At 45.7% G+C, this 13,308-nt stretch overlaps 1 protein-coding gene across 1 annotated transcript in view; it reads left to right on the top strand.

Annotated features, from left to right (window-relative positions):
• Positions 1-13,308, top strand: part of PSMB7 (proteasome 20S subunit beta 7) — a 53,720-nt gene that overhangs the window by 18,202 nt on the left and 22,210 nt on the right. The window contains exon 6 of the mRNA XM_028527289.2: positions 7,595-7,653. Within this exon, the coding sequence (XP_028383090.1) occupies positions 7,595-7,653 (59 nt within the window). The remainder of the gene's footprint in view (positions 1-7,594; positions 7,654-13,308) is intronic.

Genomic DNA, 13,308 nt, shown 5'->3' with positions numbered 1-13,308 from the left:
GTGCTGGGGGAGCCGCGAGGAGGTGGGGGAGCTGCGCCGCCGCCCGTGCATCTGTGTGGTCCCAGAGTCCGCTGCCCAGCAGGCACCCAGTGTGCTCCGTTTGAAAGGAGGAGTCCGGAGTTGCCCTTCTGAAAGGTGCACGAGCTTACGAGACACAAGACCTAGGTTTGACTCTCTTGACTCCCCTTCTTACTGACTGTATTGCCTTTAAACTAGCTGAACCTCAGTTTCCTTGTCCGTACAATGGGGAAGTGCCTACATCAGGGTCTGGGGCCTAAAATGCCCTCAATAAACCTTCCCCTGCTCTGTCTGGGAGGTTGTGAGATTTCTACATGCCGGCTTTCGGGTCCTTCCTGGAGTCTGACTTAGAGCCTCGGGTTTTGGAGCATCATTTCCGTCTTCGTTGTGTCTTCAGCGTGTCTAATAACAGAGTTTCTGGGATTGCTGTTTGGTTTAGTACTTTAATGAATTCCATAAAAATAACGTTTCATGTTTTAAAACTACTGTCTGTCCTCAAGCCACATTAATGTAGGTGTTTGTAAATATATAGAGCAAGTAGAAGCAACATCTTGGATAGTAAAGACTAATTTAAAATCTCTGAGTAGGGCTATCTTATTTTTTTGTTAAATAAAAATTTTATTGTATTTTTTTCATTAGCATTTGTCTCCCTTATACCTTCACCCCCCTGAAAGGGGGTAATTTAAAATAAAGACTCAAAGCAGACAGACTCGAGTGGTATCGCTGAACAGTGAGTGACATCTGTTTAATCATTCAAAACATTTAACTAAGATCCCAGTCTTGTTTGAATTTCCAAGCAAAAATACACAAATTAACTATATCCAGATTTGTGGCAGTTGTTCTGCTGAAATCTGAAGAAAAGCAAGCTAGATAGCATGCTTTTTTGGGGCAGGGAGCTAAGAAAATATAGGTGCTTTTATGCTTACTTGCAAATCTTGATTTTTAAACTTCTGACTTTGCTATTTAAGAGGCAACAGGGTGGAGTGGAAAGAATGTCAGACACTTTAAATGCAGATGACCTCGGTGCTGATTCCCAGCTCTGCCAGCCACTGGCTGTGTGGTCTGGGCAGCTTCCTTACCTCCGAGCCGAGGGTTCGTCCCCCCCCTGGTGTGCAACAGGACTGCTGCTACCTGCCGTGTCTGAAGAGCAGGCAGAACTGATGTGACTGCTTTGAAATTTCTCCCCCGCCACATGTAGTATGTTTGTGTGGTCCTTTTAGCAGTTTGTTGGCCACCGAGTGGACTTGTAGGTAGGTGGGATTTGGCACGGCACTGATGTGCTCGGAGGACTTCATTATTAGGGTGATTTTTTCCTCTAAGACCATCCTACGGAAGGACGCCGGTAGAGAGACACGGCATATTTATTTGTTTGTGATGATTGATTACTGTCGTTACTTGGGACTATTGACTCCTGCGTGGATTGACCTTCAGGCCCCTGTACACAGATCTCAGGAGCGAGCTGCACGCCGCTGCTGGTCCGCAGCAAGACTGTGACAGCTGGTAAGGGCTCGGTCTTTGTGCTTTTCTTCCTCCCCATGCCTCCACAATGTTGAATTCTTATTTTCTCCAAGCTTATAACCACAAAAAATTGTAATTAATGTGTGGTCTTTGAAGAAAAATAAGAAAGTAATTTTTAAAAAGTAAGCAAAAATAGCACCACCCAGAAATAAGCATATTTTGATTTATGTTCTTCCAGATTTGTATAATATGTATGATATAAGCATATCTGTTAATATTCTTTGGAACATGTTTTTTTCCCCCACTAAGTATTAGATCATGGACACCCTTCCATTGCCAAGAAATATTCTCATGTTTAATGAATGCATATAGAGAATTTTATTGTTGATACCTAATTTGGATGCCTGTCCATTAATTTCTTCAGACGAACTCTCAGCAGTAGAATTGCTGTCGGGCGGTACGTATAACTGTGTGCTTCCTGATTTCTGCTTCTGAGTTGCCCGTTAGAAAAGGTCTATTCATTTTTGCTTCCACTTCACTACACCTTTGTCAGCAGTGGGTATTATTCTTTTTCATCTTTGCTAACCTAAAAGGCAGGAAAAGGTTAATTTCAATTTGTATTTCCTTGATTGCTAGTGAACGTGAACAGTGCTTCTAAATGTGTACAGGCCTCCCCTCCCCTCCCCTATAAGCTGCTGCTGCCCTTCTGTGCTGGGGTGCTGGTGTTCTTTTTCGTGAGCTCTTTTCATTTCTGTTAATGTCTCGTGTGCTGGTCATTTTTCTGAGTTTCGGGGCTTATATTTTAGATTGTTTATACAAGTTACTCTCTCTCTTTTTAAGTCAGTGTCCTATTATCAATAGGAACAGATATTTCATTTTAAAAAGATTGGCTGGAGATCTGACCCCTTGTGCCATTTGTGCCTGGGACCTCCTCCTCCTGGAGGTCAGCAGTATGGGTGACCCACAGTGTCATCTTGAAGATCTGTGGGGGAGGCAGTCCCTGGTAGTCAGAGGTGGGGAGCAGACTGTGCTTTCCGGCCCCCACAGGCATCTGTTAAAGGAGGGATTCTGTAGTGAGCACCCAGCAGGGCAGCCAGGGCAAGGCAGTGCCCTCCTGGGTGAGCGCACTGGATTGTGGGCAGAGCAGTTCCTGGCCGGTGGATGAGAGAGGGCTGCGCTGAGTGTCCTTCCCCCATCGCTGTCTTTCCACACACAGCCTGGCTGCTGGGAGGCTTGGCGCTGGGTGGCTTGGGAGTTGGGAGTGGCTGAGCCCAGTGAGTGTGTGTGGGTCTCGTGGGTGAGCTTGGGGGAGGACAGTGGATGCAGGGGGTAAGTCAGTGGATGACTAGGTAGTCATAAACAGTGTCTTGCACAGTCATCTCTGAATTCTGGTCACTGAATTGCACCTTGTTTTTCTGCTTTAAAGAGCTTTGTTCTGGAAGCCACACTGGCCACTCAGTAACTGTGGGTGGGCTGAAAAAGGCAGCCTTGGTGGAGGTTGCTAAGGAGCAGCTACATGGAAACTACTGATGAGACAGAGAGCTTTGGTAATAAAATGCAGAAATCCAAGGAGAGCATTTCACTCCTATGATATCATGGAGATTTGGACCAGACTAGGATATATAATAGGACATGGCTGTGTGGGTTTAAAGACTTTCTCTTTTGAAAATTGAACTTGCTTTACATTTGAGTTTGTCTTACATTCATCCCAGTGTGGTAAATTAGGCAATAAGCGTTCTTTGAGACTTTATCAGCGCATTTACTGCCGACATCACTCCTGGGGGCCAGCGCGGAGTTTCCCCGGCTCCTCCATTTGGAGGTTGCGCTCAGACGAGCCCAGCTTAATCCCACACGTCTGGTTTAGTGCTCGCTGTGTGCCAGACACGGTGTGGCGTGGGGCGCAGATGTGACAGGATGGGCACGTGCCAGAGAGGAAGGGGCTGAGCCCTCGTGTACATGTGGTGGTCAAGGGCGGCTTCTGGGAGGAGGCAGTCTCTCCACTGAGGTTTGAAGGCTAAGTAGGAGTTCTGTGGACTGTCAAGGGGCAAAGGGACTACCAACGGCCAGGGTGGGGTCGACTTGAAATGGTATGAGCATTTAAGAAATTACTGTCAGTTGAGTGCTGGTGGGGTGTCAAGTGTGTGTGTATTGGGTGGAAGGGGGGCCCAGGGAGACAGAGACCTGGTCATGGAAGGTCCTGCGTGTCTGCTCTGAACCATTGTGGCATGTAGAGATTTCTGTATGAGAGAGTGACGCAGGGTCACACCTGAGACAGAATCCCGCCCTGTGCTTATTAGCTAGCTCTGTCATCTGAAACAGGAAGCTTCATCACTTCAGCAGGTTGCTGTGAGGGTGACTGAATGACATGTGATGTGCGGCACATTTGACGTGGGTGCTCAACAAGATGCTCTTTCTTTTCCCTTGGCCGCCTTCCCCCTCCTGGAAGTTCTTTGTGGGCAGGCTCCGCACCCCCTGGAGCTCATCTTACATTGGCCAGAAGCATAGCCCTTTGATACGAGATTTTTTCACCTGACACGCCTCTTGTGTGAAGCAGGGGCCCCTGTGCTGTGCATGCTGCCCCCTGGCTTTTTTGTTCATTTATTTCTTAATGGGAAACCAAATAGTTGTGACTAATTGATTTTGGAATAGAAAATAAGGGTAAATGTTCCTTCAAAGGATTTTTGCCTTAGTGTTTGGTATAAAAGTGCCAGGTTAGGTAGGCTGGTGCTGAGATAATGGGATGTCTTAGAGCATTGTTATGGTTTATGGGGAAAATGGGATGTAAGTATTTAAACATTTGGTCGTTCACATGGCTGCTGTGCTGGTATGGCATCTGTCTGATGCTTTATTGTACACATGTGGTTTTAAGAGGCATTGAAACAAAATCTAGGAAACCTGAATGAAATTATTAAAGAAGACTGGTCTCATTGATTTTACACCCCCCCCCCCCCATTTTATTTCTTTATTTTTAGAGAGAGGAGAAGGGAGGGAGGAAAAGAAGGAGGCAAACATTGATTGGTTGCCTGTCGCACACCCAGGCATGTGCCTTAAATGGGAATCAAACCTGGGGCCTTTCGGTTCGCTTCCCAGGCTGGCGCTCTATCCACTGAGCCACACCAGCCAGGGCTGCCATCGTTTTTTCTCAACGGCCAGCTCCTTACTCTTCTCCCAGGTTGCATTGCCTTGAAATGATTGTGGAAATTTGCATCTTTTTCTCTTAGCACTTGGGGCAGTTGCAGTCCTATTTGAAATGCTGACTTCAGTTTTCCAAATAGCAGGCACACATTCAGAGTTTCCTAGAGGCCCGTTGACAGAAAGTCAGTTGCCCTCGCACTTCTGTGTATTTCTGAAAAGGGGGCGCCAAAGTCCTCCTTTACTAAAAAGCTGGGAGCAGAAGCTCATTTGCAAGTGATTTAGAAATTGTTTTTAATGTTGATTTTCTCTTTATTTTCAAGTTTATTTGGAGCCCCCACATCTTTGATCTCAGGGAGAAGCAGAGTCAGGCAGTTTAGCAAGCTCCTGCTTCCCCCAAAACTGTGTGTGTGTGTGTGTGTGTGTGTTGGGCGCACACTATAAAGGGGGAAGCAACAAGACAGTGTGATAAGGACCTGCGTCTGTTCTGTTTACCTCTTCTGTACCCCCCACAGCTCTTAAAGATCACTCTCTGACCGTGAGAACAGCATCCTCACACTGGATAGACACTTTTTGTTCTGAGAGCGTGTGTGTGTGTGTGTGTTCTAAAAATTTAGAGTAAATATGTAATTTCCACTTATAGAAATGTCGTCTGTGGCGTTGTTTCTAAGTGGGAAAAATGTTTTTGATAAAGGAAGAGTTGTTACATTGGGTGGGAAGTATTGTTCATTTCTTGAAATGGTGGCTGGAGCTGAGCAGGAGGAAGTAGATGTGCCCAGGAAGAGTCAGAGTAAGACTCATTTATTTACTGTGGAACTGCCACAGAGAGGATGGCAAAGGAGAAAGAATAGGGTTAGCAAATTTTAAGGAAGAGTGCCTTTAAGGTGAGCTTGGTTTTACCTCTTACCCTTTTACAATAATCGATCCCAGTTTTCCACAAAGCTGTTATGTTAGCTCTTGGGTAGCGACCCGCCTTCCCTAACCCTTTCTCGTGTTTATTTCGGGCCCCTGGTGCAGTTACCCTCTTCCTTCCCCAAGATGTTCTTGGACCACGTTGGAAGGGGCAAGCCTGCTGTTGTGTGCTCTGCAGGAGCATTTGTATCTAGGAGTATTTTTTTCTGAGATTCCGTATTTGCAATTTCCTTGTTTCTTCATGACAGCTGTCCTTTGTCTTCCGTATAAAACCAGCTTTTTTTACTACCAAGTCTGAGAAGGGTTCTCACCTGTGCCTTAAAGCAGACACTTAGATTACTTTTCCTCCTTACTCCCTGAATCTGAAATAAACATGCCCGTCACAAAATAATAATAGATGTTACTCTATTTCCAGATTTTCAAGGACACATTTGCTATGAAATGAAGAGGTTTGGTTTTGGTGAATTTCCTGTTGCACATCAGCTGGTTTTATTTGTGTGTACCAGCTTAATATCTCTTTAATTTCTGTCCTTTCCAGGCAGATTTTAATATTCCTTTAGATACCCCCCCCTTTTTTTTTAAGGAGAAAAAATCCGGAGAGGGGAAGTGGGGTTGCCTTTTGCTCCCAAAGCCTAAATGAATAGTCATTGCCTGTAATGCCGGCCCGCACGGACGCTTCCCACTGCTTTAGATGTGATGCGCCCGGTGCTGTGGAGGTAATGATCCTCAGCCGCAGCAATATTCCGTAACAGGGGTATCTGTCATATTCATTGGGATTACCATGTTCATTGATTTGTGTCTGTAAATCTGCTGTTTCTACCCTTTAAATTTGATCTATAATTGGACCTCCTTAAATGGTTCAGATAAGGCAGTCTGTATTTTCTCAGTGCAGCGTTGCTGTCAGCTTCTCCTTTTTCATTATACATTCAGCAGACTTGATAAAATCAGCAGGACACCTCATTTGAAACTGTTTAATCGCTGCCTTTTTCCTTTGCTAAACCATTGAGGTGGTCAAGCGATGTACACAAATCATTTTAAATAGAAAATATGGTTTTCTCTGTGACCCAGCTAAATAGATAGTGTTATGCAAAACAAGTTAAAAAGTAATAAATGCCAAAAAAATCTTCTAATTGGAGTAAAAAATTGTGGGCAACTCCATCTTCTCTCCAAAAGTAGAGTGTCCTGAAATATTGCCAGGGCTGTAAAGACAAGATGATGGTTTTCTAAAGATTCTTTGGTTTGCAAACAAAGCAAGTTTAATTTAAAATTTCAAATAGCGCTGCGCTGCCTGTACATCTGTGTGAAGGGGGCCTGTATGTATTTGTAGTGCCTTTGCACCCCACTTTTGTAGGGAGAAATTTGCTATTTGTTAATGTCTATACCGTATAACCTTTCAGCCATTTGCTATTGTGATAATAAATTTTTGTTTCTTTGTCTGTCATTTTGTCTACTCAGCTGTTAGTCTTCAAAGTACAAACTAAAAATAATAGCTCCAAATAAATGCCACATAATAAAGTGTTTTACAGTTGTAGCTGGAATCACCTGGTGGCTGCAGTGCGTAGTCCTATTACCATCGCTGGTGCGGGAGTTTCCTCCCTGCGTGTCAAGGTGACTCTGCCAGGGCCAGCTCATTAAAACAATCTATTCTTTCTGACTGGCTTGGCACTCAGCGCTCTGCCCAGCAGCCTGCCCAGGCACAGTTGTGGATGGAGCACGAGCCTCACAGCACAGGATGTGTGAAATTATATGGCATTCACTTTTTTGGAAAAAAAAAAAAAAAACAAATTCTCTATAAACTCATTTTCCTGCTTCAGCATTTCATTGTAAATAATTCACCGTTACTCCCGTCAGTGGCAGAAGTAGGGCCAGGCGCAGGTTTCCCCGAGATGGTGGTAAGCGGGACTGCGGGCTTTTGAAGAGCAGTGTTTACCTGGTTTATGTGGCCCTATAGGATTAATATTTACACTGTACTTGAATGTGACATTGGGCATGTTTTGCCATTGTTGCTGCCCTGAGGTAAACTTGAGAAGCCGGGAGTTGGTAAACACACTAAAAATGCATGTTTTTCTTACAGGTTCTGGCTCCTTGGCAGCAATGGCTGTGTTTGAAGATAAGTTTAGGCCAGATATGGAGGTATGTAAGTCTCTGCAGCTTTCTCCCTTCACGTATTTTTCCAGTTGTATGTCGGACACTTGCAAATTGCCGATTTCGCCAAAGCTTGTGTGGCGCTGTTGTTAGTTGGAATGCTGTTTGGCACAGACACGGTGTCTGCCGAGAAGACCGGTGCTCCGGGAGGGCCTCACTTTGGAGCGGCCTGCCGTGCCCTCTCTCAGGCTTGAGGGGCAGCCCTCTTTGGCCTTTGCTCTGGCTATTGGGCTACTTAGGACTTTTCTTGGCCGTAAATGCTGCTGCAATGCCAAACGTTTTCTTGTGCACTGAGCTTTGTGTCACGATATCTTGGAATGACAGGTTTTTTGCTGTCTCACTGAGAATGTAGTGTATGTACGTAGTGAGTGTATGTCTTTGTGTGTCACACAGACCCGGCCTGAAAATGGGCGGTTGTAAAAGTCCCTGCACACTGTTCTGCATCAGTGTCCGGCGGGCGGCAGGAGATGGGAACGAGGTCGCGTGTGCACGGACTGTTGTCAGAGTGTGACGGTCTAGTGTCTCAGACACGTGTATAAACAGACTTCTGTCCTGCTTTCTTTGGTGCCGAGGGAGGGTGGCATCTGCTGAACGACATTCCACCCAAGCCTGCTTTAATGATAGAGGTACTCCCGTTAAGCAGCCCCCTACCCCCAAATCTCCAAGGACAAGCCCACAAGTCTTCCACTGTCATTGTCTTAGGAGTGTGCTTGGCATTTCACGGAGCCACACTGTCCCTCCAGGCTGCCGTCCCAGCGTGTGGGCACACGGTCCTGAAGCCAGCCCTCATCACCTGCCCTTGGTTTTTTGATAGATGTTGATTTTTGATGGGGAGTAGCCACTCGTTTTCAACAATTAGTAGGCTGTTTATGAGTGGTTTACCCTATGTTTTAATATGTAGGTTTGTGTCTTGTAGTATTGTCTTGTTTAGATACCGAAGGATGTCTCTGGGAATTAGTTTGTGACAGCATCCTTGGAGAGGGTTGCATATTTAGAAATGTTTGCTCGTTCACCAGCTCACTGTCATTGGGGCACCAAGTGTCATTGGAGCCTTAAGCTCCTCTGCCCTTTAGGTTTGGGCCGAGTGCCGTGAGAGCCAGAGAATGTAGGGTTGTGGGTGCTGCTCAGCCAGCACAGGGGTCTCCTGCCAGGAGCCACGTCGCCCTTGGTACGTGAGGGTAGCACACATAAGGGACTTGGTTGCAGGTGGCTGGATTTCTTCCCTGTCTTAGACACCTGTGGGAATACAAACACCTGCCTGACGACAGGGCTCAGCTAGGTGTTTTATGCCACAAGCAGTAGTGCTGTGCTCCAGTTAAGAGTAGTAAACGGGTCCAAGTATCAACTGTAAATGAGATTAGGATTGTGTTCTCATTTCTCAGTGTGAAAATTTATTCCCATATCAGCATTATTTTTTGTTTGGGGTTTTAAATACAGAGAAAAAAGAAGATGTACTAGGTCACATAAAAAGAAAAAGGAAGAAAAAAGGCCTCCCAGTCTGTAAGCAGAGGAAAGGCGTTCCCGAGGCTCCACAACCCGGGAGGAATAATAAGGCAGGGAGCGGCTTCAGTGATGGCAGGCCCTCCTCCAAACCACATTCATCTTTTCACGTTTTCTTGGAAGCTTTGTCTATTTCCAATTGATTGGGACCTCCATATGTTAAAGAAAAATGGGAATCGCAGAAAACATTGAAGGTATGGGGTGTATTAAAAGTGACGTAACACTCTGCTAAAGTAATTTTACATTATTTGTTTAGAGTTTGGATCTGAAATTATTCAAAGGCCATGAATTTAACATTGATGTGATTTGGGGAAGTGAAGGGAATGTGACCATCCCTTCAGTAACTCTTCTGATATTATCAGTCTGAAGACTGTTCCCTATCAATTTTTATTTGTAACTCAGAGTACTTAATATTCTGGATTAGCTGTAGACTTTAGAACAGGTTGACCAAATTCCCACTTCAGATTGATTACTCAAATTGATACTTTCAGGTAACTTTATTCTCTGAGGTGATTGAAATTTGAAGCAGACAAATCAACAAAATCACTTCTTTTAAGGCAGGGGTAGCCCCTGCTTCTGCAGCGGAGTGAGTTTAAAAGTAAGTAGCAGGCAAGTGATAGCATAACAACTGTCAGTAGACAGTACTTTGGAAGCCTAAAGACACGTTGATAGGTGCTAAAAAGGTTTATTGTGGCGACCGGACAGTCCGCTGCTGGCCGCCCTGCTTTCTCCTGGGAAGAGGAAATGACTCGGTCTCGGTGGAAGGCTGGACTGTCTGGCGAAGTTGTGAGGACACTGTCTTAGTGACTTGCTTTGCTGTGAGAGAGGATCTGGCCGAGGTGTCTTTTGGGGTTCTGCATTTGCACGGAAATCGGGGAGACATTTTTGATTTTTAATTTCTGAACTTTTTATCTTCTGTCTTTCCAGAAGGCTGTTTTTCTGGGGCAAGAAACCCTCCATAACTTTCCTTGTCTATTTTGAGACTGCAGGGTTGGGTGACTACATCTGCTCGCGTCCTCTCCGCGGGGGGAGGGTTCTGGACGTGCCTCAGACGGGAACCCGGGAGAGCAGAGCGGCGCTGCCTCCCCCGTCCCGCAGGAGAGCAGGGCAGCGACTGCCGCTCACTCTGCGGAGAGCTGCGTTGGGGGCACTTCTAGGCTGTCGTAATCGTGACCGACAAGCCAGTCACTTTCAAGCCATGCTCCTGAAGCACACTCCTGGCCGTGTGTGTTGTTAGAGCCGATGCGTTAGAGGAAGACCGTAGTTGTGTGTGTGTGTGTGTGTGTGTGTGTGTGTGTGGTGTGTGTGTTTTGGTTTCTTGTTGTTTTTTTTTGTTTTTGAACTTTTGCAAATCCGTGCCTGGGACAGTGCGGGGCCTAGATTATAGCACTGATGGAGTGAAAGCCCCTCCCTCCTGAAAAACCTTGACCATTTGCTCATGGCGTTCAGCTGTGCTGTCTGGCACGGGAGCCACCGGCCTCATGTGGCTGCTGAGCACTTGAGTGTGGCCAGTCAGAATTGAGAGGGGCTGTAAACAGAAGCCACCGGATTTCAGAGACTTAGTACCAAAACATTGTTTTCAGTCTCAAGAATATTTATATTTATTGCATGTTAAATACAATACCATTTTATATTGGGTTATATAAAAATACTAAAATGTCACCCAATTTTACTTTTTAACGTAGCTACGAGAACGTATTTCTGTGGGTGGGGCTAGTCCAGCAGCCTTCTTGAGCGTGTCGTTTGCATCCCACACTTAAGGTTTCTGCCAAACCTAGAGCACCTGCACTTTTTTGAAAAAAAATTTCAAATTAATTCACTGTTATAAATTGAGATACCATTTACATATAATAAAATGCAGTTGGACAGGCTTTGGCATTTGTCACTGACCGAGTAACCTGGACGCAAACAAAGCTGCAGGCATGTCCCTTGGCACAGGCTGCCCGCCCCTGTGCAGCCGCCCCTGTGCAGCCGCCCCCCTGCACCCCTTCCCCACAGCCGCCTCAGTTCGTCACTTTAGTTTACATTTGTGTTTAAGAATACATTTATGTGTATGAAATCTTGGTGCTCTGGTTGTATTTTTTCCAAGGCCTGTGAAACAGATCCATACTATCAACACAAGTGAAAACGTGCTCACGTGGCACCATCACGGGCAGCCCAGGTGTATGAGTGGATGTTACACTCTGGGAAACATGGGCCTGCGTTCCTGCTCCGCTTCAGCCCTCCTCGCCTCCCCCTGCTCCTTGGGTATACTGTGTTCTTGCTGATGAATCCTCGCTGCTGGTGTCTGCCAGCAGTGCCTTCCGTTGCTTCCTCATTTACTTGTGTCCCATGGTTTTATGACTGTTTTCAGAGACACCCCCCACTCCCCACTCGCCTTTGAGAGAGGGCGATCCTTGAGGGCAGGGGCCTTGGAGTTCCCTCTGGTTTTCAGCCCCTGGTGCTGAGGAGGTGTTGGCTGAGTTGAGACAGGATGACCCTGAGCTAAAGTAAAATCTGAGTCATCAGAAACCACCTGGGAAATGGAGGGACTTTCTTCCCATCTGGAACGTGTTGATATATTTTTTTTGAGATAACAGAGGAAGATAACTAGTACTCTTTTCAAATAATACACAGGATTGAGGTAGAGTCCACCAGGCAAACATCTCATTAAGTACACAGGGAGAGAAGATGGGGCAAAGGCAAATAAATGCTCACTGGGAAATACGGGCCACAAAGCAGAACAGTTGAGCCCAGCAGGGATTCCGAAATGCGCAAGACTGGCCTCTGCTGTTTGCAGTCGCCTGAGCCAGGTCCTCCTCCAGGTGAAAGCCCTCCCTGGTGTGTGGTTTCAGAGAAACTGCCAGCCAGTCATGTGAGTTTAAGACATTAAAAATCTTTAAAAATCCTCTCCCAATTATGGCCCTGATACTGCCTTTAGTGGTCTTGTAATTTTCATGTTCTTGTTTTTCTCTTTGCTGTTAGCCTGCAAGTCCTCCTAGCATAGTAACTGGTACATAGTAGGTATTCAGCCTACTATGTGGTTGAATGAGTGGATAAAAAGGTATCAAAAGCAACTGTACTTAGTATGATAAATAGTTCCCAATTTGATAACTTCACCTTTAGTGTTCATAATACTTAGCAGTGATACAGATGAAGCCATAAAGTATGTATTACTTATTGGTGATAAATCTCACGCTTTGTTTTTATCAGCAAAGGTGCTTATTCAGTCACTGCACCTATATATTAGCAGAATAGTGCATTTTGAAATGTGAAAATTGACCTAACGACAGCTGGTCAGCTAGAGGCGTTTTGTTTTGTTTTGGTGGTGGTGCGCTACACGGAGCCGTTGCCCAGGCTTCGCTCTCTGTTGGTCAGGCTGGTGCAGCAGCTGAGCCCCGGGTTCTGGGTGTGACCCACAAGCTAGCTGGGCAGAAAGCTAGTGCAGTGGGAGGCCCGCCCTGTGGCCTTTTGAGTCCATTTTCCAGTTAAGTATAAGGAATTTGACCATAGCACTTGGGATATAGTGTTAGCTCCATAGGAGCATGTATCTTGAAAATTGCTAAAAGTGCTGAAATTAAAACAGATTATATTCTAGGGTGGGGAGGGAATTAAGGAGATGAATCCGATAACAGGTTTTCCTTCCATCTTGGGGTTTCCCTTCCATCCCGTTTCTTTGTAAGAAGGAATGTTTTCATTTGGCCCAGTGAGAAATTTAAACTCTTAAAGGTTATAATTCATTAAAATGGGTAGAAGATTAATATTTAGTCTGTCAAGATCAATACCGTTCCCGCTTTGCGCTAATTGCCAGACTCGCGTGCGGGGGCCGCTGAAGGGCAGCGGTGTGCGGCAGGACCCTCACGTCGCAGGGAGACGGTTCAAAGGCAGGCTGTCCTGCACCCTCTGGTATCGACTTGCAAATTAGCATCTGGAATCTAATTAAACAAGCTTAATGAAAGTAGCAGCTGAATGCTGCTGGAAAAGACAATCAGATGCCCCCTCCTTCTCTGATACATATTCTGTACTATTGAAGTTGGTCACCAAACACATCATGTGAGCGCAGTTAAAAAAAATTAGCATTTATTTGAAGAGTAGAAACTGTTTTCGTTCCGTTATGCGTTCGGCGTGCTCTGGCGTCCCATGAGAGCCATGCCACAGCAGACA

Source organism: Phyllostomus discolor, chromosome 3 (assembly GCF_004126475.2).
Source record: "Phyllostomus discolor isolate MPI-MPIP mPhyDis1 chromosome 3, mPhyDis1.pri.v3, whole genome shotgun sequence".
In the NCBI taxonomy this organism is placed as follows: domain Eukaryota; kingdom Metazoa; phylum Chordata; class Mammalia; order Chiroptera; family Phyllostomidae; genus Phyllostomus; species Phyllostomus discolor.
Note: the sequence above shows the minus strand (reverse complement) of the source record. Positions and strands in the feature narration are given on the sequence as shown.